We start from the raw sequence: 27742 nt of genomic DNA, 5'->3' as shown, positions 1-27742 counted from the left end.
AACTCCATGACTCTGCTTCTTATTACTGCTCACATCCTTCCCTTTGCTTACACTCCTACCGCCATGTCCTTGGCCCTGGATACCATTTCTTCAAACTGACTCCATGGCGTAGCCTGCCAAGTGTTCTTCACACATTTAACCCATCCCATACCATTCACATGGACCTTTCCTGCCACACTCCACACCACTGACCCGCTAGCCAAGGCCCTTAGAGTGGGGTCCTTTACTTGTTCCCCTCGTCTCACCATTTGCCCCAATGTCCACCTCCAGGATCAGACAAATCAAAGGACCGCTCTTGCTGTGCCTCCTCCTGGCTGTCGGCTGCCTTGCAGATTTCTTCAATGCTGAGCTGCATATTTTTTTTTTTTAATCTTCATTGTTTCTGAAATTAGGAAGCACCTTATATTCAAGGTCACAAGAAAACTGTCAGCCTCAGAACTGAGGAAGGAGGTGTGCAAGGGTCCTTGCTGCCTGAGACTGAGGATTTTGCAATATGTAGAAGGGATCTGTTCATCTCATTGTCACTGCAGCTGGATATTAACTTCGGATCCCTAGTTTTTACTTAAAATGAGGCAACATATGCCACAAACTGCTCTGGATGCTTGAGGCAAAACAGATTTTAAAGAAATCTCTGCCATGGTGGAGCATACATCACGAAGAATTGTTGTCAGCTTCCAGAAAAGCTATCTGTCATAGGGTCTGATTGACTTTTGAGAGAAGCTCTTTTATTTTTTAGTGATTTTTATTTTTTCCATTATTTTAACCTCTAGTGACAAATAACTCAGGGGGAAGAATGAAACTATGGTTCTTTTTTTTTTTTTTTTTTTTGGTCTTTTTAGGGCCGCACCCAAGCATACGCTACTGGCCTACGCCACAGCAACACTAGATCGTGTAGGTCGCAGACTAGGCTCAGATCTGGCGTAGCTGTGGCTGCGGCGCAGGCCGGCAGCTATAGCTCCGATTGGACCCCTGCCTGGAAACCTCCATATGCCACGGGTGCGACCCTAAAAAGACAAAAAGAAAAAAGACAGTGAGTTCAAGTCCCAATCTGAGTCGCGCAGTTTCAGAGAGACGGACACAGCTGGGCGTAGGCCCAAGGATCTTTCTGGTGCTCCCCTCTGCACACCAGCGGCCACCAGGTCCTTTTCCCCTCTTTTCTTCCCAAGATCAGCAAGATCAGGCGAACCATAGACTCGCTTGAGCGTTTCTATTCCCTAAGCAGCCAAAAGCCATCGCCTGTCAAATCTGTAGCAAATGTGCCACAAACTAACTTCTGGATATTTCACAGCCACCTATGACTGGGTAAGGGGCAGGCCGAATTATCCACTGCAGGGGGGAATGGGAGAGAGGGTTAGGAGGGGGTGTGCAGGGGGGGGGTGCGCGCGCGCGTGCGCACACGTGCGTCTCTGCATGCGCGTGCGCATGCGCACGTGACCATGGGGCCAGCTAACACCCAGAATTAAAACAGTGGAGGGCGGAGGCCTTCAGGATCCTTTGAAACTCCCAGGTGGAAACCAGGTCGGACATACATCCTGCATGGACCTTTCCTACCCAGCCAGGATATCCTGTGTTTGTCAAAAGGACTGCACAGGGAGGCCCTGGCCATTGTCTGGCCCGAAATCCACCCGTCAGCCCCTCCCTAGCCTTGCAGCAGCCGCCCGCCGTGGGGGCAGAGGAAGAGTAACTCCGGTGTTATCAGCACCCTCCGTGGACTTCCTCACCTCCTCCCCAGCCTCGTTAGCCCCAAGCTCTTTAGCAACCTCAAAGAGAAACCTGGGAAGCCAGGATGGGGTCCGAGCCCTAAAGCCAGCCCCCGAGCCTTTTGCCAAGACCTGCTTCTGCGCAGCCCTAAGTGGGCAGCCCAGGGCTGCAGCTGGAATCCCGAGCCCAGGATGGAGCCCCGGCTGGGGCTTGAGGCGGCCGCCCTCCACCTGGGCTGGCCAGCCCTGCTGCTGTGGGTCTCAGGCCTGAGCTGTTCTGTCTCCTCCACGCCGGCTTCACCCTCTCCCTCTCTGGTGCCCCGGGTCCGAACCAGCTACGGTTTTGGAAGGACTCTCCTCGGTCTTGATAAATGCAATGCCTGCATCGGAACATCTATTTGCAAGAAGTTCTTTAAAGAAGAAATAAGGTCAGAATCTCAATCGGATAACTCTTGAGGGGCAAGATTCTGTTCCCTTCCTGTGACGATGTCCAGGAGTTTCTTGCCAAGGCAGTAACGTGTGGGTGGGGAGCTGACACGAAGCCATTTGATCAGAGCCGTGGTGGGTTCGAGTTGGAGTAGGGAGGGGGTAAGATGTGAAGGCAAATTCCAGCTCTGAATGCTAAATCCAAAGTTTTCTTTTGAAGTGGGAGCTTAAAGGTTTCTTTTCTGTGAATGGAGTCTCCTGGGATCGTTAAGTTTACCAAGTTCATTTCTCAGAGCAAGCGGAAACTAAAATGTATAGAAGGCTGACTATGTGACAGCCATTTTAAGGCTATTTTTATTTTCTCCTCACAACCATCCTGGGAGTTAATGTTTTGCATCTGCGATTCAGGAAATGAACTGAGACATAGGAGGGTTCTGTGACTTGCCCAAGGTCACCCCATAATATGTAGCAGATCTGGGGTTCAAACCAAGGCAGTTGACTCCAAAGTTTCTCAACGAGTCTTCTGTTGTGAGAGGTTGCCTCGATCAGATGGGAACCTAAGTTTAGCAAATCTCAATGCACTTGGCTCTCACCCCCCCAAAATGGTGCTGCAATGTGGAATTCAAGCCTGTCAGCACAGGGCCAGTGAGCCTTTACCAGGGTCAAGATGCAGCATGTGCTGTAATGACATCGTTCTAACGCTGGTCATTGCCCTCCAGGAGTTCGGGGAGGGGGATGGGACGGTGTTACAAATAACTGCAATAAGGCCTGATCTGATACAGGCCAGAAACGAAGTGCAAAGGACCCTTCTCCCTGGGCAGATTCCGGAAGAGGTTATTAATTCCAAAAGGCTTCTCCAGGGCAAGGTGTTCTGAGCGAGGCCTTGAAGGCCTTGAAGGATGAGCTGAAATCTAGTGGGAGGAGAGGGGCTCCAGGCAGCAGGATCAGCTTAAGCACAGGCCCAGAGGCGTAGGAAGAGGTGAGAAGTCTTGGTGGCTAGAGCTTGGACCACATGGCTGGCGTCGAGGGGGTGGGGGCGGGCATGGCAGAAGGAGGTTGGAAGAGTCAGATGGGGGCAAGGTGGCCTTTTTTTTTTTACCTCGCCAAGCCACAGCAGTGACCACACCAGACCCTTAACCTGCTGAGCCACCAGGGAACTCCGTGGGGGCCTTGAATGTCGTATCAAGGGATCGAGACCTTAACCTGTGAGCCAATGGTTCCCAGCCCTTTCAATACCAAAGACCCTTTGTAATAGGCCTCTTTTCTTATGCCTTCCTCCTAAGGACCTGCCTCTGGCTGGTAAGATTTGGTGACCAAAGGAAAGGCATTAATTTACAGTCATTTTATTTCCAAAGACACATTTGACTATTCAACCAAGTTACTAAGCAGAAGTAACAAATAGAAAGCCTCAAGACAAATTTTGAACTTTTGTGAGATATTATATGGAGTTGATGTGAACTTTTTCTATTAGACCGTTTCTTTTTTTTTTTTTTTACAACCTACTATTATTGTGGGTTTTTTTTTTTTTTTTTTTTGCTATTTGTTGGGCCACTCCCGCGGCATATGGAGGTTCCCAGGCTAGGGGTTGAATCGGAGCTGCAGCCACCGGCCTACGACCTAGGTCAGAGCCACAGCAATGCGGGATCCGAGCCGCGTCTGCAACCTACACCACAGCTCACGGCAATGCCGGATCATTAACCCACTGAGCAAGGGCAGGGACCGAACCTGAAACCTCATGGTTCCTAGTCGGATTCGTTAACCACTGTGCCACGACGGGAACTCCTATTTTTTTTTCCATTTTTTTTAATACTCAAATGAATTTATCACATCTGTAGTTGTATAATGATCATCACAATCTGATTTCACAGGATTTCCATCCCACAGCCCAGGCACATTCCCCCCACCCCCCAAGCTGTCTCCTCCAGAGACCATAAGTTTTTCAATGTCTGTGAGTCAGCATCTGTTCTGCAAAGAAGTTCCGTCTATCCTTTTTTCAGATTCCACATGTCAGTGAAAGCATTTGATGTTGGTGTCTCATTGTATGGCTGACTTCACTTAGCATGATAGTTTCTAGGTCCACCCATGTTGCAAAAAATGCTGGTATTTCGTTCTTTTTAATGGCTGAGTCATATTCCATTGTGTATATGTACCACCTCTTCTGGATCCACTCCTCTGTCGATGGACATTTAGGTTGTTTCCATGTCTTGGCTATTGTAAATAGTGCTGCAATGAACACTGGAGTACATGTGTCTTTGCGAGTCATGGTTTTCTCTGGATAGATGCCCAGGAGTGGGTAGACCATTTCTTAAGGAGACAAGATGAGACCCGTATTTTGGAAAGATCTTAGGGAAAGCAGTGTTCAGAATGGCCTCATGATGCTGCCAGGGGCTGCCAGACCAGTTCTCCTAGTCCAAGAGAAAGGTCATTGGGAAAAAAAGTAGGCTAGGAAGGATGCAAGTCAATTCAGCTAGAAAATCATTTTGTTGACTGACTCAATGTGAGAGGAAATAGAGATGAGAATGTTGAAAATAAACTCAAGATTTCCCACTTCAGAAACGGAATGGAGGAGTTCCCTGGTGGCTCAGCAGGTTAAGGAGCTGGGTTGTCACTGTTGGGCAAGGGTTCAGTCCCTAGCCTGGGAATTTTTGCATGCCATGGGTATGTCCAAGAAAGAAAGAAAGAAAGAAAGAAAAGAAAAGAAATGCCATATGCACACTGAGGTATATGGAATGAAATGATTGGCCACCAGGGACCTGCTGTAGAGCACAGGGAGCTCTACCCAGTATTCTGTGGTCATCTGTGTGGGAAAAGAATCTGAAAAAGACTGGGAGTTTGGGGTTAGTAGATGCAAACTATTGCATTTGGAGTGGATAAGCAATGAGATCCTACTTTATAGCACAGGGAACTATATCTAGTCGCTTGTGATGGAACATGACGGAGGATAATGTTTAAAAAATGTATATATATGTATATATAACTGGGTCACTTTGCTGTACAGCAGAAATTGACAGAGCATTGTAAATCAACTATTTAAAAATTTCTTAAAAGGAGTTCCCATCGTGGCTCAGTGGTTAATGAACCCGACTAGGAACCATGAGGTTGTGGGTTCGATCCCTGGCCTCACTCAGTGGGTTGGGGATCTGGCGTTGTTGTAAGCTGTGGTGTAGGTCACAGACACGGCTCAGATCTGGCATTGCCTTGGCTGTGGTGTAGGCCGGCAGCTACAGCTCCAATTGGACCTCTAGCTTGGGAACCTACATATGCCACAGGTGCGGCCCTAGAAAAGACAAAAAGACAACAACAACAAAAATCCTTAAAAAAGAAAATAAACTTGGGAGTTCCCATTGTGATGCAGTGGAACTGAATCTGACTTGTATCCATGAGGATGCAGGTTCAATCCCTGGCCTCACTCAGTGTGTCAGGGATCCAGCATTGCTGTGGCTGTGGCGTACATAGGCTGGTAGCTGTAGCTCTGATTGGACCTCCATATGCAAAAAAGAAAAAGAAAAGAAAAGAAAAGAAACTCAAGATTTCTCTCCTAAGAATGGGATGCAGGAGTTCCCTTGTGGCTTATCAGGTTAAGGAGCTGGGTTGTCACTGTTTTGGCGGGGATTTGATCCCTGACCTGGGAACTTTTGCATGCCATGGGCGTGTCAAAAAGAAGAGGGGGAGAAGAAAAAAAGAAAGAAAGAAAGAAAAGAAAAATGCCATATGCACACTGAGGTATATGGAATGAAATGATTGGCCGCCAGGGACCTGCTGTAGAGCACAGGGAACTCTACCCAGTATTCTGTGGTCATCTGTGTGGGAAAAGAATCAGGAAGAGAATGGATGTGTGTACAGAATCACTTTGCTGTCCAGCAGAAATGATCACAACCTCGTAAATCAACTCTACTTCAATAAAACTTTAAAAAATGAAAAGAGAAATGGGACGGAGAGGACCAAAGACACAGGGGAAGTGGGGCTGGTTCCTCCTTGAAGAAAGAAAGCCTTGAGAATATGGACCTATTTTAAGATAGGTGGGAGGGAAATTTTTTTTTTTTTTGGTCTTTTTTTGTCTTTTCTAGGGCCGCACCCGCAGCATATGGAGGTTCCCAGGCTAGGGGTCGAATCGGAGCTGTAGCCACTGGCCTACACCACAGCCACAGCAACACCAGATCCAAGCCACATATGCGACCTACACCCCAGCTCACGGCAACGCCGGATCCGCAACCCACTGAGTGAGGCCAGGGATCGAACCCGCAACCTCATGGTTCCTAGTCGGATTCGTTAACTGCTGCGCCCTGACGGGAACTCCTGGAAGGGAAATTAAGGGAGTCAACTCGGGAAGTACTCTGGGGTCACAGCGTCCTCCAGATAAATAAACAAGAGTATCCGAATCTTACCATCGAGACAGAAATGGGGTTTTTCCCACCAGGCAGGTAGCGGCCAAATTCAGGAAGCATTTCCTCCAATAGGTTTGTGTTCTAGTCGAGTTCAGGATATTACTTCAGCTCCCACAGAATTTATTTTCCATGGGTGCCTGCCTGAAAGGGAAGTGTGCACATCCAAGCAGGAAAGCTGCAGGCGGGGCCGGTTTGGAGGGGTTCATGGTGAGAAGTCACATCCTCAGCGCAAGGAAGCCGCCAGAGGCAGTGACTGGGTCTGGGAACGTGCAGTTGTTTCGAGTCCTTCTCTCTACATCGTAAACAGCCATGTCCTTATTTTAAAAGCGATCCCTCTTTATTTGACGATTTTCAGGAAATACTGATTCAAGAAAGCCCAAGATAAAAATCACGGATAATTCCTCACCAAGAGATCATATCATGCCTTAGTCAACATTTTGGTATATGATCCTTGCCTCTTGTTTTCTAAGTATGGATTAAAGTGCTTTTCAACCAAAAAATGTGATCATACGCTGCATACCCTTTTGTAAACTTTTCCTGAGCAATATGCGGGGAATGATGCCTTTCCGCATTAACAATTCTTCTCCATGATTGGATTTTTAGTGGTTTTTGTAGAATTCAGTGGCATCGGTCAACCAGAATCTATTAAATAACCCACTCCTGTGAGACAACTAGACTTTTTTTCACTTTTCATTCTTTTTGTTTGTTTTTCTTTTAGGGCCGCACCCACGGCTTATGGAGGTTCCCAGGCTAGGGGTCCAATCAGAGCTGTTACGCCACAAGCTCACGGCAACACCAGATCCTTAACCCATTGCGCGAGGCCAGGGGTTGAACCTGCGTCCTCATGGATGCTAGTCAGGTTCGTTAACCACTGAGCCACGACGGGGACGCCTCACTTTTCATTCTTATAAACAGCGCTCTGTTGAACATCCCTGTGCCTAGACTTTTAATCACATCAGTGATTAATTCCTATAACATTCCCCAAAGTGAAATTTCTAGGTCAAGAAATAAAGTGAATTTTGAGGACTTTGAGATATACATATATATACAAATGGAAGTGTCTACCTCTAGAGCTCACTTCTTGCACACTCGGAAGTGTTTACTATCACTAAGATATTTTATTTTGTATTTCTTCTGAGTTAAGCCCTTTTTCCAGGCTGATTGGCCATTTGTATTTCTTCGTTGCTAGATTATCTACCAGGTCACATCCTTTGCCTCTCTGTCCAGTGGTGTGTTTGTTCATCTTGTTCCTGTTCCTCTCCCAAAATTTCTCCACTTTTTGAATTTTTTTTTTTTCTGGCTGCCTCCAAGGCCCTTGTAAGTTTCCTGGCCAGGGATTAAATCCGAGCAATGCCAGATCCTTTAACCCACTGCACCAGGTCAGGGATCGAACCTGCTCCTCCTCAGCCACCCAAGCCACTGAAGTCAGATTCTTAACCCACTGCGCCACCGCGGGAACTCCATTTTTCCAATTATAATATCCCTATGGAGAAAATCCTAAGTGACCACTGGCAAGATCTGCCAGGATCTGACGGATCCATGTTTATGTATGAGCAAAAAATAAAAATTAAAAAATTAAAAATGGGGGAAAAATCGGTAGGGGGGAAGGGTGGGGGATGGGGTACTGAGGGGCAGTATTTCTGATCAGAATCACTCCTAAGGATTTCTGGGCTCTTACCTTGCCTTCCTTACTGTACCCCCTAGGCCTCACACCCCACCCCAGCCCCATTCCCAAAGTCTGTTTAATTTATGGTGACCAAAGGGGACAGGCTGGGGGAGGGGGACGGGTGGACTAGGGGTTTGGGCTTGGCATATGCACACGGAGATATATGGCATGATTGGCCGACGGGGACCTGCTTTATGGCCCAGAGAACGCTACTCAATACTCTGTGATCCTCTCTGCGGGAAAAGAAGCAAAGAGAATGGATGTGTGCGTATATACATAACTGCATCACTTTGTTGTATGGCAGAAATTCTCACAACATTGTAATGTCACGGCAGCTGCCCAGCTGCGCCGCAGCCGCAGCGTATCAGCTCTGGCGCCAGCCCTGGGGCTGCCATGTACCAGCTCCAGCAGCCCTGTGGCTGCAGGGCATCAGCTCTTTGACCCGGCGTTGAGAAACCCAGCGAGCTCTCAGAGGGGTGGAGGACTCAGGTTTGTTACACTGGCAGGCTCGGAGATCGCTCTCCGGAGTCTGACCCCTGAAGAAGGCGTTCACAAGGCTTTTGTGGGCTCGCTCTTCTGGTCCGGGCTTGGCTGGTCGGACCGGAGTGAGAACAGGCAGGGTTGTCATCGCGGAAGCAGCTTTACAGAAGCAGATGCGTGTGGGGGGTGGTTGGGGCCATTGGCTGGACTTGGCTTAGTCATCCTGGCCCAGGTCTCTCCTTTCTACTTTTTTATCAGGACAGTTTCTCCTACAGTAAGTCAGCTAATCTTCAAGAAGGCTTTTTAAACATGGGGAAAAACATAAAAATTAAAAAATTAAAAATGGGGGAAAAAAGAATATTTAAGTGGTGGAGGACTCGTGGCAAAATAAGTAAATCATTAGGCTTGATTTTGCCTTCCCTTCTGCTTTATCTCCATCTGTCTTCTTCACCTCGGAAGGTGATAGTAATTATTGCTTTAATTCACTTCCTCCAATCAATTCGGAGGACTTGGGAGCTTCAGGGCTCCAGAGCTCTTGATATAAATGTCTATCTACACATTCGATCGTCCATCCATCCACCCCTTCATCCAGGCAACCTTCCATGCATCCTCCCATCCTGCCATCACTCCGTGCATCCCACAGTGTGGATCCCAACCCTCCACATACCCCTCTACTCACCCATCCCTCTCTTCATTCAAATACCCATCCACCCATCCATCCGTCCACCTCAAGTGTATTGGGTACTAACTTGATACCAAGCACTCGCCTAGGCACTGAGTTACAAAGGTGAAGGAGGATCAAACTTGGCCCCTGAAGGAATTGACTTTCTACTGGGAAGACAGAGACAGGAAGCAATGATTAAAGAAGAGTATGAGGACTATCCAAACTGTCCCACACAGGGAGCTCCTGTGGTGGCTCGGTGGTAACGACCCCGACTAGTATCTATGAGGACGCAGGTTCGATCCCTGGCCCTGCTCCGAGGGTTAAGGATCTGGTGTTGCTGTGAGCTGCAGTGTAGGTCGCAGACACGGCTCACCTCGGATCCCGCGTTGCTGTAGCTGTCGTGGAGGCTGGCGGCTGCAGCTCCAATTCAACCCCTAGCCTGGGAACTTTCATATGCCATGGGTGCAGCCCTAACAAGACAAAAAAAAAAAAAAAAAGTCCTACACAGGATGCCATGGCAGCATAGGGGAGGGAATCTATCTCAGCTGGGGGAGCGATGGAGTGAGAATCAGAAGAGATGATGCCTGTCTGTCTTTTAATGGGGTGGGTAGGGCTTATCCGGGCAAGAAAGAGGAAAAAGGTGTCTCAGACAAAGGGATCAGTGCGTGACTAGGGGAGTGGGAGCTCAAAGGCCCAAAATGATATGGTCTAGCCAAGGATGGTCAGTGGTTTGGTGAGACCAAAGTAAGCTTCTAAGGGGAGCGGCTGGAGATAGGCTTAGGAAGAGCATGGTGAACTGCTCTAAGAAGTATGAACTGGAGTTCCCGTCATGGCGCAGTGGTTATCGAATCCGACTAGGAACCATGAGGTTGTGGGTTCAGTCCCTGGCCTTGCTCAGTGCATTAAGGATCCGGCGTTGCCGTGAGCTGTGGTGTAGGTTACAGACACGGCTCAGATCCCGCGTTGCTGTGGCTGTGGTGTAGGCCGGCGGCTACAGCTCCGATTCCACTCCCTAGCCTGGGAACGTCCATGGGCCAAAAAGCAAAAACAAAAAGTTGTGGGGTACCAGATATAGAAAACAAACTTATGATTACCAAAGGGGAGTGGAGAGAGAGGGCTAAATTAGGAGTTGGGGATTAACATAGACACATTACTATATATATAATAGAGAAGTGACAAAGGCCTACCATATAGCACAGGGAAGTCTTGTATTAACCTATACGGGAAAAGAATCTGTGTATATCACTTTGCTGAACATTTGAAACTAACACAACATTGTAAATCAACTACACTTGTATAAAAAACAACTATTTTATAGCTAGTTAAATCTTAACTACAGACTTAGTAACCTTGTAGGCCAAAAAAAAAAAAAAACCCCATAATTTAGAATAATTTGGATGTTCTCCTTGGCTCCGCATCCATGCATTTTATCTTTACAGACTTACGGTTAATATACACAACGTCTCTAATGCTCTTTGTTCACTTGTCTGTATTTTCATAAAATAAGGTCTACACGCTTTTCTCCTGGCTGTCGTTCGATGTTGTTTAGCTCCGAATTTGCCTCATAATCCCCCAGTTGTAGGCCAGTTATGTTAAAACAGTTCACTGGATGTAAACAAAGCCAGCGTCTCTTCATCCATTACTTATCTCTCGTTTGCAGATTGTCTAAACAAGTAGTTCTCCCCATATGAGGACCATCTAAATCACCTTTGGAAGTTTTTAAAGTTAAAAGTTTATTTTGCCTTGGGAGTTCCCGTCGTGGTGCAGTGGTTAACAAATCCGACTAGGAACCATGAGGTTGTGGGTTCAATCCCTGTCCCTGCTCAGTGGCTTGGGGATCCGGCATTGCCGCGAGCTGTGGTGTGGGTCACAGATGCGGCTCGGATCCTGCGTTGCTGTGGCTCTGACGTAGGCCGGTGGCTACGGCTCGGATTCGACCCCTAGCCTGGGAACCTCCATATGCCTCGGATGAGGCCCTAAAAAGACCAAAAAAAAAAAAGTTTGTTTTGCCTAAACAAGAAAAAAAGGACGGTGGTTTCAAGACCCAGCCATTGTTCAGAGCCTGGGTGGTTGCTGGGACCCATGCCAGGAAGAAGGAAAGATCCTGGGTTTTGCTGACAGACAGCTCTGGGTTTGTGCCCCTGCTTAGCAACGCATCGTCTGACCTTGGGCAGGGCAGTTGAGCTCTGTAAGCCTCCGTTTCCACATCTGTAAAGTGGGGATGGGGTATGAAGAGCCTCAAGGGCACATGCACGCGTAGGCTGCTATCTTCACATGAAGAGCGTGGGGTACCCTGATCTAAGGAGAAGAAAGAGGCCAGATCTTGTCCCCTGACTCCCTGTCCCCGGGCTCCGCTGGCTCTGGCAGTGTGACGGGTGGCTGCTTAGTGTTTGCTCCCTCTCACCAGCTTCCCGGGCTGATGGTAAAAGGGCTCTTCTTCCAGGTTTGACAACTGGCCGGCCTCACACCTCCGACTGCCTCCTGGGGATGACGTGCTGTCTTACCCTGCCAATTACTCCGATGATGCCAAAACCTGGCGCCCAGTGGAGATCTCGAGGCTGGTCAGCAAAAACCAAAGCGAGATCTCAGACAGGAGAATCTGTGCCTCCGCGGCTGCCCCAAAGACCTGCAGCATTGAGCGTGTCCTGCGGAAAACAGGGAGGTTCCAGAAATGGCTGCAGGCCAAGCGTCTCACACCAGAGCTGGTGCAGGTGAGTGCACTGGCCGTGGGGGGAGGGGGGGTGCAGAAGCCTTTCCCAGCTCACCTCTGAGCTGAAGAAAAGGAGTTGTAGTCTGTCTAAAGTGGGACAAAACAATGTCATGAAACAGAGTGGCTTGTGACAAGACAGGAACTAAACGGGTTTAGTCAGGAGTCCCTGTTGTGGCTCGGCTGTAAGGAACCCGACTAGTATCCGTGAGGATGTGGCGTCCATCCCTGGCCTCGCTCAGGGGTTGCCCAGCTGTGATGTAGGTCGCAGATGCGGCTTGGATCCTGCGGTGCCGTGACTGTGGTATAGGTTGCAGACGTGGCTTGGATCTGGTGTTACCATGGCGGTGGGGTAGGCTGGCAGCTGCAGCTCTGATTTGACCCCTAGCCTGGGAACCTCCATATGCCCATAGGTGCAACCCTAAAAAGAAAAAAAAAATTAAAAGAAATAAACAGATTTAGTCCTAGGGACCCCTCCCTTTGTCATTCTCCATTCTCTCTGATATGACCCTCAGCAACTATTTGGGAAACAGTTCCCAGCTGCCACCTCTGGTCTGAAGATCTGATGGATGCCCCTCACCAGTCTTTCCCCCAACGGGGCTTAGCTCATCTACAACATTCTCCAGGGATGGGGGCGGGGTGGGGACTTGGCCACCCCCTCAACTGTGACTGCTCTTAGAAGCACCCTGTTTCATGATCCCGAGATCCCACCTTGAAAACCAGCTTCCTCTTTGATCTCCCACGGTAAAGAAGACCCAAATTCCCTCCCTGCGAAAGCAGCTCCCTCCTCCCATCTGAGAGCGCCCCCCCCCCCACAACTCCCAGGAGAAGGCTGCCTTCAGAACTCCAGCACGCTGCTGGTGCCATCCTATCCTGCGCTGGTCCCCTCCTGCATTATCATCGCTGGTGTCATTTGGTTTTCACCCCAACCGTCACAGTCAGTTCCCTCCACCTCCCTTGGGGCAGAAGATGCCATCTCAGAGGATTGGGGATCCACTCATGTTCAGCAAAGGTGGGAAAGAAGAGGCTCACCTCAATCCCCATGCGGTTTCTCTAGGTCCCCAGGCCACCAGCCCCTTCACGTGGGCAAATAAGGCTGCCTGGGTGACTTCGGAGCGCGAACAGACCTTCCCCCCTGGTCTCTTCAAGACAAGTGACACAGAGAACAGAAGAGAATCACTCATCCCTGGATGTCTCAACCACGTGGCAAGACCATGTGGATTTGCTCTAAGGTTGTGCAGAAACTGCTTTGAAATCAAGAGTAATCAAGCTGCTGGTAACCTAGCCATCCTCTGACCTTGAGCTTTGCAATGGGGTCTTTTTATACTCTGCACGTCATAGAGCTCACTGACCTGGAGTGGAGAGGAAATGAGCCAGAGGAGATCAAGCTGTTCCCAGGATGGGGAAGTGGTGGCAGGACCCAGCCTAAGGGTCTTGGACTTGGTGTGGGTGACAGGAAGTGGAGGCTCGGGTGGGAAGAACCCTACGGAGGCTGCTCACCAATGGACAGAACCAGAGGCCAGAAGTCAGATGTCAAAGCCCACACCATGGCACACACCCTAGGTGTCATGCCCTTGTGCCTCTCTCCCGCTGGCCACAACTAGTCCCGAGGCATGGGAAGGACCTTATGAGACCTCTGATTTGCCTCAAATAGGCATGAAGTCCTCGGGAAGAGCAAAACAAGATACGCAAGGAATTGTTTCAGAACCCCTTGAAAGACCCCATCACCTCTTCCTGCCACCATTGCTGAGAGGTCCCACACAGAAGGACATGGTGTTCCCAAGGCACTGGCCCCAGACCACCTCCACCTGGGACCTGGACAACGTACCAAAGGACAGAACTTCCTGGTGCCCAAGGCGCACTTGAGATTTCTCAGAAAGTAGCTCGACTGGCCTTGGGCTTTGAATTCAAGAAACTCCCTCTTTCCCTCATTTCCCTAATACGGTGGGGATTATCCCACGGGGCCTACAACATCCAAAGCAACCTGCCAGGTACATCTAATGTCATGTACCTTGATGAGTATAGACATTGTGGCACAAGATCCCTGGGGCCTGGAAGCAGCGGCCGAGTCCTGGCTCTGCCACTCCAACCCGTGGCAGAACACGAAGGAGCAGAGACCCAGGAAGAGCAGAGCGCTTCCGGTTCCTGGTCACTGCATCCCACGAAGATGAATCAGGCACAAGCTCCGCCCTCCAAGACCATGCGGCCCAATGGTGTGGACAGACAAGAACACATGCCACCACAAAGTGTCTGTTGCAGGGGATGTCATGATGACAGCCTGTTCAGGGACAAAGGACAGGCGATTGGCTTGGGGCTTTCCCTCGCTGACGAGTGGACCTTACCTTGAAGTCTAGGGACTTCCCCACTCCGCCCTGACCCTCTGCCTCTAGAACTGTGTTGAGGGTGGTGGTGGGGAAGCATCTGGATGATCTCAAAGGCCCTCCCCGTTCTGACATTCTTTGATTGGATGTGTCTGGGCTTCGCTTATTGAAGCAATCCTCATGGCATGTCTGCTCTCACCAGGCACCGCGCTGGGTGCCTTGATTTCCTGTTTGTTACAAGGCAACCAGTAGTGCCGGCTTTACCCGATTCCTTCAGCCTAGTGAGCTTATCGATAGGAAGATGCTTTAGAAAAGTCCATCATCATAGAAATTCAGAGCATCATTGTAATACACGGATGCCTTTCCTCAGTTTGTTGTGCTCAAACTCGCTCTACCAAATGTGTCATCCTGCATTAACATACAGTTAAGCCAGCTTTCCTTCTTTCTGCTAAAAAAAGCATTGATTAATAGCATCCTGTTAAGACAGTCAAAGCCATACCATTTGCCTTCTTTTCTTTCTTTCTTTTTTTTTTTTTTTTGAAGGGCCCCTCTTGTAGCCTTTCTTTTCATCTCCACCAGAGAATGTTCCTTTCCTTATAAAGTCCAGGAAAATATCAGCTGCCATTTTGTCCATTCTGGACACACCCATTCATCTTTCATCCACATCCACCAAGCTCAAGGTCCTTGCCATCCCTCTCCTGTCCTCCTTTCAGAGACCCGTCGCCCTTAGGACCCCACCTCTGTACCCTTTCCCTCCCAGACCTCAGCCAGGCAGCACTTACACTCCTACTCTTTTCGTCTTAGCAAAACCCACCAATTAAACCCTTTCAAATGGATCCATTATCGCCAAAGGTGGGGAGAAAAAAAACCCTCACCTATCCAATTAAGAGAGATGAAGACTGGAATTCCCGTCGTGGCGCAGTGGTTAACGAGTCCAACTAGGAACCATGAGGTTGTGTGTTCGATCCCCGGCCTTGCTCAGTGGGTTGACGATCCGGCGTTGCCGTGAGCTGTGGTGTAGGTCGAAGACCCAGCTCAGATCCTGCGTTGCTGTGGCTCTGGTGTAGGCTGGCAGCTGTAGCTCTGATTAGACCCCTAGCCTGGGAACCTCCATATGGCCCCAGGAAAGGCAAAAAGACAAAACAAACAAACAAACAAAAGAGAGATGAAGACAGATGTTCAAACAAAAACTTGAATGTGAATATGTATAATTCAGATGGCGAATTTTATGTGATGTAAATTTTACCTGGATTTAAAAAAAGGAGGAATAAGCCATAAAAAAAAACTTCACCAATCCTGTGATTCCATTCCCTTAGCGCCCTGCGAGACGACTGGCAATAGCTAATTAATTAATAATAACTAATAATTTAATTCACTTCAGGATGTTGACAGCTAATAGCATTTCACTGGTTGCCCTCCAAGAAACCATTTGTGTCTAAAGCCAAGATTGCAGTGCTCCCTCTGGCTCATCCCATGACTATCTCAAACCTTCCTAATACATCCGTGCATTACTCCCCCCACTAAACCCAGATGTACCCCCAGAATCCTTCTCCATGGTGCTCCAAGCGAGCAGTCTGCCATGATCTCAGCTGGACTATGGGGTGAAATCTATTCCTTTTAATTATTATTAAAATGTAGGTGATTTACAGTGTTGTGCCCATTTCTGTGGAACAGCAACGAGACCCAGTCATACATACATATATATTCCTTTTCTTATAGTACCTTCCATCCTGGTCCATCCCAAGAGATTGGACATAGTTCCCTGTGCTGTCCAGCAGGACCTCATTGCGTCTCCACTCTAAATGGAACAGTTTGCATCTCCCAACCCCAGACTCCCCGTCCATCCCACTCCCTCCCCACCTCCCCCTTGGCAACCACAAGTCTGTTCTCCAGGTCTGTGAGTCTGTGAACTCTATTATTTCTGAGTGGCTCTTCACTCCAGATTTGGCCAAATAGCTCTGCCCTATTTTTTCTGATAACCCGTCAGACATGAAGTCCTCATTTCTGATTTGAAAATTACGGTCTTTCTCTTTCGATGTGGGGGTTTCAGAAGCCACGTGGAGAGAGATGGTTGGATGGACAGTGCCAAGACTTGCCTCATCCTTCAACTCATACCGAATGGCCTGAGGCCAACTGAGGCTACCCGCTGGGCCAGCTCCAGGGGTCCTCTCGGCGCGTGGCTTAAGTGGGCCTTCTCTGATTGCCTCGAGAGCCACTTTCCCACGGGGATCTAGGCCAGGGCCCTCAAGTGTGTGTATTTGAGTGCGGATGGGCCGAGGACGTGTGTTTGGAGGCTGCAGAGGGGGCCACAGGAAACTCGCAGGTCGGCTCAGAGGACTAGCAAGGCAGGGCATGGCGGAGAAACAAATAAAAGAAAATTGAAGGCAGGAGGGAGCTGACTGGTGCAGGAGCCCCGGAACCTTGACTGTCAAGTCCTGCTTCTGAATAAAGAAAGTCAACTTGGATGAAAAGCCCCCAGGGATCACCATCAGAGGCTCAGCGAGCGAGACCGCGGCTCCCCTCCTGCAGGGTCAAGTGGGGCTTAATATTAAGGGCACTCTTGAGCCACAGGCAATACACTGCAAGGAGGCAGGACCAGACCAGGCATCAGCAAGAGGGTGAAACAGTGCAGTGTGTGTGTGTGGGGGGGCACTTATGCTAATAAAACCTTGACTTTCCTCCTCCCAAAGCTGCATTGTTCTCGTGGGAATATCCCACTGCCTAAATTCCTAGTCCACAAATAGAACCACAGCCAAGAACAGCACCCAGGGTTTATCTTGATGGACTTGCTCGGAAAAACCACCAAGAAGGCTTCCTGCACTGTTGTGCCAAGCGCCAAGAGGTGGCCATCGTGTCCCCCTCCCATCGCCCTCAGCTGCCAATCGATTCTGACATTGTTCAATACCCAGACCCTGTTTCTTCCTCAAATGGGAACCGGCTGGATGACCCTGGAGCCTTTTCCCCTCTAGATGGTGGTATAGAGTGTTCAGGCAGCTTTAAACAAGGATGGCTGGCAATATAACTTCCTCGGTTTCAGTTATTATTATTATTATTGTTATTATTATTATTTTTTTTTTAGGGCCACATGTGTGGTATATGGAGGTTCCCAGGCTCAGGCTCTAATTGGAGCTACAGCTCCTGGCCTATGCCACAGCCACACCAGATCCAAGCCTCAGCTGCGAACTACACCACAGCTCACGGCAACGCCAGATCCTCAACCCACTGAGCAAGGCCAGGGATCAAGCTCGCAACCTCATGGTTCCCAGTCGGATTCGTTCCCGCTGCGCCAGGATGGGAACGCCTCAATTATCTTTTTTACATAAATACATAAGGGAAATGAAATGACGCTAACCATTTAATCAGATTGTAGGTTTAGAGGTAACTGCTAAACAAATAAAATTCACTTTCATTTAAATGTAATTCAAAAATATTTAAGGGGTATTTGCAGGACATATGCTAGATCCTAGGAAGATATAAGGGCATGAAGACAAGGTCCCTGCACTCTGCGAGACGGCACTCCCATGGGGAAGAAAGACCATATTTGACTGGTTCTATACAAGACAGGCTATGATAAAATGTTTGAGGAGTTCCCACTGTGGCTCAGTGGTAAAGAACCCGACTAGTAGCCATGACGGTACAGGTTCAATCCCTGGCCTCGCTCAGTGGGTTAAGGATCTGGTGTTGCCGTGAGCTCTGGTGTAGGTCACAGAAGTGGCTCGGATCTGATGTTGCTGTGGCTGTGGCGTAGGCCAGCAGCTGCAGCTCTGATTCGCCCCCTAGCCTGGGAACCTCCATATGCCACAAGTGTGGCCCTAACAAGAAAAAATAAAAATTTTAAATAAACTGTTTGAATGAAGATGGAAATTTTATATTGGAATCATTAGTTTCCAGACTATAAATATTTTAATCCTTCACAAACTACCAGGTCAAGGACCCTTCCAAAAAAAATTGCGGTCATGTTTTTAAAAATAACATGGCTATATTGATGCTGAAAGGAAAGCAGCTGATTGGCAGCTGTACCATTTTCACACTTACCTAACATTGGAATGAAAGATGAAATGAGGAGTTCCCTGGTGGTCTAGGGAGTGCAAGATCACTGCTGCAGCTCGGATCACTGCTGTAGCAAGAGTTCGATCCCCAGCCTGGGAACTTCCACATGCCGAGGACGCGGCCAAAGAAAACCCCCAAAAGATGAAATGACTATTAGTGGAAAAGGAAATTTAAGCAACTAAAAGTGCCCACACACAGGGCAATATTGTCAGGACATCAGTACACACCCTCTGGCTGGACGGTCTTCAGGAAGCAGAGCCCCTTCCGAGGCATGTTGTGACCGCGATGTCATGAGAGCCTCCTCTCCCCGATGGTGCTTCTCTTTTGTTGCCCATGGGAGTTTCAGGAGCCAGCTGGAGAGATTGTATGGCATTGACGCGAGCCCTCCCGAGTCCACTTTCTCCTTTCAATCACATCCTTGTTGAGAGCTGAAAGAACCAAGACTTTGAATCATGGGATTTGTTTAGGGTTAAAACTCCCGAGATTTCGTCACCTCAGCATTTGTGGCAAAGGGGTTATTTGGAATGGGACGGTGATTAACTTATTAACCTCCAGGTCTCCAGTGTATCATAGGCTCATAGAAAAGGAACTCAGATCACCCACCATATCCTCTAAGATGACTCCTAAAAAATTCCTTTTTTTTTTTTTTCCTTTTTCTGCCACACCCGTGGCATATGGAGGTTCCCAGGCTTAGGGGTCGAATCGGAGCTCAGCCGCTGGCCTACACCACAGTTACCGTAACACGGATCCGAGCCGTGACTGCGACCTACACCACAGCTCAGGGCAATGCTGGCTCCTTAACTCACTGAGCAAAGCCAGGGATCGAACCCGCATCCTCATGGGTCCTACTCGGGTTCGTTAGCCGCTGAGCCACGAAGGGAACGCCCTCCTAAATTATTCTTGATGGATCTCATGAGTGAAAAGGAGACAGTGAAAGGTTTCACCAGCCTTGACAAAGCCAAGCTGGGAAAGAAAAAGGAGGCCAGAGATGGATGACTCAGGGAGAGTCTCCATGACATGAGTTGCCAGTGGTTCCTTCCCAATGAGTTGCAAATGCAGAAGAGAAGCAGCCCCCAGCCAAGGCATTACTGAAGCCTAGACTTTTGCCAAGATGGACCATCCAGAACAGTTTTCATGGCACTCGGCTTTCCCTCAAATTAGATCTTAGCCCATCAAGCTCCTTCCTAAAGGAATCAAGCCATCTTTTCTTCTTTCTTTGATTTCTTTCCTTTCTTTGTGTCCTGTTGTGATGGACTCTGGAACAGATGCTCTTGCTGTAACGTGACTCGGCTCAGAGTCCTGGGGCTTGGCTGTGCCTCCACCTACGTCCACATAATAGGAAGTAAACAGATGTCACGCTTTGTTTTATATATAATATATATATATAACAAATATATCTGTACAGATATTCACTTGAAAAAAAATCAATGATGGAAATAATCGATATATTGGCTACCTTCTAAAAACTGTTCATTAGGCCACAGAAAACATTTGATACATTTTGAAAAGTAGAAATACCAGGAGTTCCCATCATGGCGCAGTGGTTAACGAATCTGACTAGGAACCATGAGGTTGCGGGTTCGATCCCTGGCCTCGCTCAGTGGGTCAAGGATCCGGTGTTGCCGTGAGCTGTGGTGTAGGTCGCAGATGAGGCTCGGATCTGGTGTGGCTGTGGCTGTGGTGTAGGCTGGCAGCTGTAGCTCTGATTAGACCCCTAGCCTGGGAACCTCCATGTGCCGTGGGTGCAGCCCCAGAAAAAGACAAAAAAAAAGTAGAAATACCAAAGATTATTTTCTCTGATTAAAAATGAAACAAATTGACACAACATTGTAAATCAAGTATACTTTAATTTAGAAAAACTTTTTTAAAAAATCTACAGTTCCCATCATGGCGCAGTGGTTAACAAATCTGACTAGGAACCATGAGGTTGCAGGTTCAATCCCTGGCCTTGCTCAGTGGGTTAAGGATCCGGCATTGCCGTGAGCTGTGGCGTAGGTTGCAGACACGGCTCGGATCCCACATTGCTGTGGCTCTGGTGTAGGCTGGCGGGTGCAGCTCTGATTTGACCCCTAGCCTGGGAACCTCCATATGCCATGGGAGCGGCCCTAGAAAAGGCAAAAAGACAAAACAGAAAAAAATCAGACATTAACAATAATAAAAAGGAAGTTCCCGTTGTGGCTAAGAACCCACCTAGTATCCATGAGGATTCGAGTTTGATCTCTGGGTTAAGGATCTGGCGTTGCCACAAGTTGTGGCATAAGGTCACAGATGCAGTCCAGATCCTGCGTTGCTGTGGCTGCGGTGTAGGCTGGTCACTGAAGCTCTGATTCGACCCCTAACCTGGGAACTTCCATATGCCGTGGGTGCAGCCATGAAAAAAAAAAAAGAGTGAAAATTGGGCCTTTGTTTTGTTATCCACCAAAATTCTCCCCACAGCCCTATGCAAAGGTCTTTAGTTTCTTAAATGCACAAATCTTACATGTACAGCTAAATTTTGACGTGTGTTCATTCATACAACCACCGTCCACATCAAGATGCTGTACATCTCCCACCTCTTGGAAGGCTCTTTCCTGTCCCCTCCCTAAAAAGGCTCCCTCAAGGGTGACCAACCATCTGAAAGTAACACACCCTGGGAAACCCCTCAGTCCCAGGCAAACTGGAACAGCTGATCACCCCACGCTCTCCCTGGTGGTAACCACTATTCCGACCTAACTCACCGTAATTACTTTTACTTGGTTTTGCATTTCACTTAAATGGAATTACACGGTACCTACTCAACACGTTGTCATGGTATGTATCCATGTCGGTGCATGAATCAATAGTTCGGGTTTTTTTCATTGCAGTAGACTATTCCATTGGATGATGATGTCACAGTGTATTCATTCCACCACTGATAAACATTTGGGTCATATTTAGTTTGGGCTAATTTAAATGAAAGCTGCTGCAAACATTCTTATCTATGTCAGCTGGCAATTATATAAATTCAAATCCTGTTTTTTAAAAAAAGGGAAATAACTATTTAAAATAATAATAATAATAATAATGAAACACTAGTGATTCTGCTTCTCTGATTGAACCTTGACTGATACAGATGGTACAACCTCAACAGAGGGAATAGGGATAAAAAGAAACCTGGCAGTCCCTCCGCCCAAGCAAACTCAAGGCTGGTTTGAAGGTTTTCCTGACAATCAGAATTCTTTCTAAGCTTCCTGGACCACAGGACCTTTGCACAGCAAAAGCCACTGAGCTTCTATGAAAGTTTCTGCAATTTTTCACACACAAATGAGTTGTCAGAAGCACTTGGCTTCCTATCTTTTGATTTAAAAAGAAAGAAAGAGAGAAAGAAAAAAAAAAAAAACCCAGCATATAAAATGAAATGGCCCAGTGGAGAATTATGACCAGCCTTGCCATACCTGAATCAAAATGACAGACCATGAAATGTGTTTTACTCTCTGTCAGCTGCCCTGCCTGTCTCAGCTCTCGGCTGAACTGCCTGCCACAATGATTATTTCATCTGCCACAGTGAAAAATCTTGGAGCAGCCCACAAATGCTTCAGTGGCAGAGCCTCCAGGGCCCTGGAATGCACCAGGATGGAGGATGAGGTAGGAAGAAAGAGACAGGCTCCAGGAGGAGGAAAAAGCTACTTACTACTTCCACCAGCAGGGTCATCCAAGATGTTGACTCCCTCGTGGAAGAAGGGGCCTTGACGGCCACCAAGTGACAGTCTGGCTGCCAAAGGTTTGACAGCGAGGGGCACGGGAGGCCAGGGGAGCTTGCCCCGACCAGAGCAGGTCCTCCAGAGAATAAAAGAGCATGCTGGGCAAAGCCATGAAAGTGAGAATTCAGATCACCCAGGCACTTTCTTGTACAGCAGACATCATCGCAGCCCTGTAAATCAAGTGTACGTCAATAAAACTTTAAAACATGGGCGTTCCCATCATGCCTCAGCAGTCATAAACCCGACTAGTGTCCACGAGGACACGAGTTCGATCCCTGGCCTCGCTCAGTGGGTTAAGGCTGTGGCGTGGCTGTGGCGTAGGCCCCCAGCTGCAGCTCTGATTTGACCCCCAAGCCTGGGAACTTCCATATGCTGCAGGCATGGCCCTAAAAAGACAATAAATAAATAAATAAATAAATAACCCATAGCTATGGCATGTGTCAAGAGCAGCAGATAAATGTTGCAACGGTAGGACTAGGACAAGGTGGGTGGGGGCTAAATTTTATTCTCACCCTTGGGCGCGCATCAGAATCCCCTGGAGGGCTGGTTAACGCTCACCTTGCCGGGTCCCAGCCCCAGAGCCTCTGACTCAGCAGGTCTGAAATTTGCATTTCTGTTTTTTAAATCTTTTTTTTAAATTACTTAATGAATTTTATTACCTTTATAGGTGTACAGCAATCATCACACCCAAACTTTACAGCATTTCCATCCCAAACCCTCAGTGCATCCCCACTCCCCCACCCCCTAACCTCTCTCATTTGGAAACCATACGTCTTTCAAAGGCTGTGTGTCAGGATCTGTTCTGCGAAGAAGTTTGTTGTGTCCTTTTTTTAGATTCCACATGTCAGTGATAGCATTTGATGTTGGTGTGAGAATTTGCTTTTCTAATGAAGAGTGATTTGAAGTGATCTTTCTGCCAACAGGACCCAAGGTGGTAGGCAGGGTGGATGGGCAAGGGAGTGAGGTCAGGGAGGTGGCGTGGCCAAAGTAGGTCCCCCAAACACAGCTGCCATAGGCCTGCCAATGATGCTTGGGGTTCCTGGTAAAAGGAGGACCCCCTAGGACCCACATCCTGCATTCGTGGCCCAGACCACCTGCAAGTACCAGAGAGAAAAAGCCCAACAAAGAGCTGAGTTTCCATGCAAGAAAGCAGTACAGTCTGGCCTGGGAGACAGGCCTGGGTTCAAATCCTGGCTCCACCACCAAGTAGGGGTCGTCAGGGGAAGACCGCTTGTAGTCAGAAGCCTGGTAGGCGGACGCTGATCCAAAATGGGGTCAACCAAGTGACCCTCGCTGGCCTGGCCACCTGCCCGTGGGTGGCGCTGCTGGAGGCCACCGGCTGGGCATCCTCTTCCCCAGACCTCAAGGCCAACTCCTGTCTGAGTGCCCCATCCCACCAATCCCTTCTGTCTACTGGGCCACTCCAACCAGGGTGCGAGATGGTAATGCTCCCTCCCCAACCCTTCTCTCCCAACTGTTTTTCTCCAAATGGAGAGATAGTCCATTTGTTTGATGACCCTCCAAAGGCAACCTTATTTCCTCCTGAGATCCAACTTCTCATGGCATTTGAGGAGGAGGCATATTACCATTGACCCCAGTGACCCTTGGAGCTGACACTACATTGTATTTACAAAGCACTTGACAGTGTGTAAAGCACAGTGAGTTGGGGTTTTTTTGGTTTTTGTTTGTTTTAGTTTACGGCCGCACCTGCAGCATAGGGAAGTTCCCAGGCTAGGGGTTGAATCAGAGCCACAACTGTGGGCCTACGCCACAGCCACAGCCATGCCAGATATCCAAGAGCCACATCTGCAACCTACACTGCAGCTCACAGCAACACCAGATCCTTAACCCACTGAGCGAGGCCAGGGATCAAACCCGCAACCTCCTGGTTCCTAGTCGGATTCGTTTCCGCTGTGCCACGATGGGAACTCCTGTTTCGTTTTTGATTTCATGTTGTTTTAACATGTCTCCAACCCTCCTGAGTATGTTATCCACTCTGAGATGATCCAAGGCAAATTCCAAATTCTGGACCCATTCTTGGCTGACTTCCCATCCACCCTTTGTGACTAACTTTCCATCAGTGACTGAGTTGCAGGGACCCCGAATTGATCAGCCTACGCAACCGGTTAGCAGAGGGAAACTTCCTAATGGGGGAAGGGGCCTGAGTTGACCGTATGTTACGGATTTCAAAGCAAAATGGAAACAGTTTGGGGCCCAGCTATTCTACAAGATCTCCTCCCTCCTCTACTAGCAGGAACAGCAGCTGAGATGAGCTGTGTCATAAAGTCACATAAAAGACGGAAATTTATGAGGGTATTTTTGGAAGTCTGAACTTTTAAAATCATCCAAATGGTTTCTCCAAAATAATCACTGTGGTGGCCGGCACTTGTAGAATGAAAAGATGACAAACAAGAAAACTTAACATCGAGTTTGGGTTTCGGATGAAAAAAAGAACAATCAGAAAGAACTTTAATAAAAGAGGGGGAATTGGAGTTCCCTGGTAGCTCAGCAAGTAACAAATCCTTAGGATCCAGCAGTTGTCACTGCTGTGGCTCAGGTCTCTGCTGTGGTGCAGGTTCGATCTCTGGCCTGGGATCTTACGAATGCCATGGGCACAGCCAAAATAAATAAAACAAAACAAAATAAAATAAAAAGGAGTTCCCACTGTGGCTCAGCAAGTAACAAACCCAACTAGGATCCATGAGGATGCGGGTCGGATCCCTGGCCTTGCTCAGTGGGTTAAGGATCCAGTGTTGCATTGAGCTGTGGTGTAGGTGGCAGGCAAGGCTCAGATCCCGCATTGCTGTGGCTGTGGCGTAGGCTGGCAGCTGCAGCTCCAATTCGGCCCCTGGTATGGGAACTTCCATATGCCGCAGGTGCAGCCCTAAAGAGACATTAATTAATTAATTAATTAATAGGGAAATCCACCTCCTAAAGTAGGATAAGAACCTTAAGCTCTTTTTCTTAATAACATAAGCCAAACAGGATTTTTCATGGTTTTGAATACAATGCAGCTTGAAGAAACGTTCCGTAACTTTTGGCTTAATTATCCGCAACTGATATGCTTATTGAGTCATCATTGTTCTAATTATGACACATTTGATTCACGATGATACATAATTAGCCTACACCCTGCTTCGCAAGCATATTCAACAGCTAAGTCATGTGAAAAGTGTTGAGGTATGCAATCAGAAAGTCAACTCACAGGTTTCTTAGCACTAGAATTTTCTCTTCTCCCTGGGTGCCAGGAACGCTTGATAACAGTAAATTCGCTAAAAGTAAAAACTCATTTATTCAAGATTTCCCTCCTTTCCAGTTGAGCTGGCCACAGGCAACCTGCTTAAGCGAAAAAGTAACTCCCGATCTTTTTTTTTTCTGGTGTCTCTATATGTGTGTTATTCATACATCCCCACATAGAACAAGGGTGGCCTCGGGGGCATCGATGTGAGCTTTTTTTTTTATATTCACACTGTACAGTTCCCTAATGTTTGAGCATCTCACAATGAGCATGCCCAGGATGACTAACTTTGGAAACCTCTGTCCTCTTGGTGCATGGCAGAAAGTACATGGGCTAAAAAGAAACCAAAAACAAGCAAACAAACAAAAAATGTACAGAGTTTCCTGGTGGCTCAGCTGGTTCAGGATCTGGCATTGTCACTGCTGTGGCTCGGGTCACTGCTATGGCACGGGTTCAGTCCCCGGCCTGGTAACTTACATGCCATGGGCGCAGCCAAAATAAAAGCAATGTACACAGGCTAACTCTTCTCTATAGACGGCGTGGGCGCCGTCTGTGTCCTGATCCATCCACAGAGAAGATGGTGGCGGCCCTTAAAAAGAGTAAGGATGGGGAGTTCACGTCGTGGCGCAGTGGTTAACGAATCTGACTGGGAACCATGAGGTTGCGGGTTCGATCCCTGCTCTTGCTCAGTGGGTTAAGGATCCGGCGTTGCCATGAGCTGTGGTGTAGGTTGCAGACGCAGCTCGGATCCTGCGTTGCTGTGGCTCTGGCGTAGGCCGGTGGCTACAGGTCCCATTAGACCCCTAGCCTGGGAACCTCCATATGCCGCGGGAGCGGTCCCAGAAATGGCAAAAAGACCAAAGAAAAGAAGAAAAAAAAAGGGTAAGGAGGGAATTAAGTGACTAGTGTCAGCACATCTGCTGTCTTTAGATGTATGCCATAATTCACAACCATAATATATACATATTTTTTTCTTGCTTTTTAGGGCCACACCTGGGACCCCTAGTTCCCAGGCTAGGGGTCAAATCGGAGCTACAGCTGCCGGCCTATGCCACAGCCACAGCAACGCAGGATCCAAGCCCTGTCTGCGACCTACACCGCAGCTCACGGCAACTCGGGTCCTTAACCCACTGATCGAGGCCAGGGATCGAACCCACATCCTCATGGATCCTAGCCGGATTCGTTTCTGGTGTGCCATAAGGAGAACTCTCCAAACGTCATTTTATTTTCCTTATTTTTATGTTCCTTAAAACCTTAGAACAAACGAACAAATTCTATCTGAGAAATGAAAATCAATTCTCTTCGTTAGTCCGTTGTCTATATCCTTGGAAAGAAAGTTGCTTTCTCGGATCAAACTGTGCCTTCAGTTAGCAGTGTGACCCCGAATTGCTGATCTTAAAAGGCATCCTCTGGGAGTTCCTGTCATGGTGCAGTGGTTAACGAATCCGACTAGGAACCATGAGGTTGTGTGTTCGGTCCCTGCCCTTGCTCAGTGGGTTAACGATCCGGCGTTGCCGTGAGCTGTGGTGCAGGTCGCAGACGCAACTCGGATCCCGAATTGCTGTGGCTCTGGCGTAGGCCGGTGGCTACAGCTCTGATTCGACCCCTGGCCTGGGAACCTCCATATGCTGTGGGAGCGGCCCAAAGAAATAGCAAAAAGCAAAAAAAAAAAAAGGGGGGGGCGCGTCCTCACTTCTTGTCTTAGATTTTCTTTTTAAAAACAGCTAGTGTCTTTCTTTTACACATTTATTTCCAGCAGAACAAGTGTATTCAGTGGTGGTAAACCTTTAACTTTCTTTTTTCTATCATTTTTTATTGAAGTAGAGCTGACGTAGACGATTATTTAAGTTTCAGGGGTACAATAGAGTGCCTCGTAATTGGTAAAGATTATATTCCATTTATAGTTATTATTATCAAATATTGGCTACATTCCCCAAGTTGTACAAGCTATCCTTGTAGCTTATTTTATACCTAATGGTTCGTACCTCTTAAGCCCCTGCCTCTATACTGTCCCTCCCCCTTGCCCCTCCCCACTGGTAACCACTAGTTTTTTTCTCTATATCTGTGAGTCTCTTTCTTTTTTGTTATATTCATTAGTTAGTTGTATTTTTTAGATTCCACATGTAAGTGATAAAATGTCCAGTATTTTGTCCTTTTCTCTCTGACTTATTCACTTAGCATAGTGCCCTCCAAGTCCATCCGTGTTGCTGCAAATGGCAACATTTCATTCTCGTTTTATGGCTGAGTAGTATTCCATTATATGTATATACCACAGCTTCTTTATCCATTCCTCTGTGTTGATGGACACAAGTTGCTTCATAAATCTTTGCCTTTTGAGTAGAATGTGCTTTGGGGAAATGGCCAAAAGTCATCCAGAACCAAGTGG

The 27742-nt window shown here is 48.0% G+C and overlaps 1 protein-coding gene across 1 annotated transcript in view; it reads left to right on the top strand.

Annotated features, from left to right (window-relative positions):
• Window positions 1–1529: 1529 nt before the first annotated feature.
• The window catches only part of DIPK2B (divergent protein kinase domain 2B), a 42182-nt gene continuing 15969 nt past the window's right edge, over window positions 1530–27742 (top strand). The window contains exons 1-2 of the mRNA XM_047765462.1: window positions 1530–2128; window positions 11765–12032. Coding sequence (XP_047621418.1) covers window positions 1893–2128; window positions 11765–12032 — 504 coding nt within the window. The 5' untranslated portion in view covers window positions 1530–1892. The remainder of the gene's footprint in view (window positions 2129–11764; window positions 12033–27742) is intronic.

Source organism: Phacochoerus africanus, chromosome X, assembly GCF_016906955.1.
Source record: "Phacochoerus africanus isolate WHEZ1 chromosome X, ROS_Pafr_v1, whole genome shotgun sequence".
Lineage (NCBI taxonomy): Eukaryota > Metazoa > Chordata > Mammalia > Artiodactyla > Suidae > Phacochoerus > Phacochoerus africanus.
This window is presented reverse-complemented; position numbering and strand designations above follow the sequence as displayed.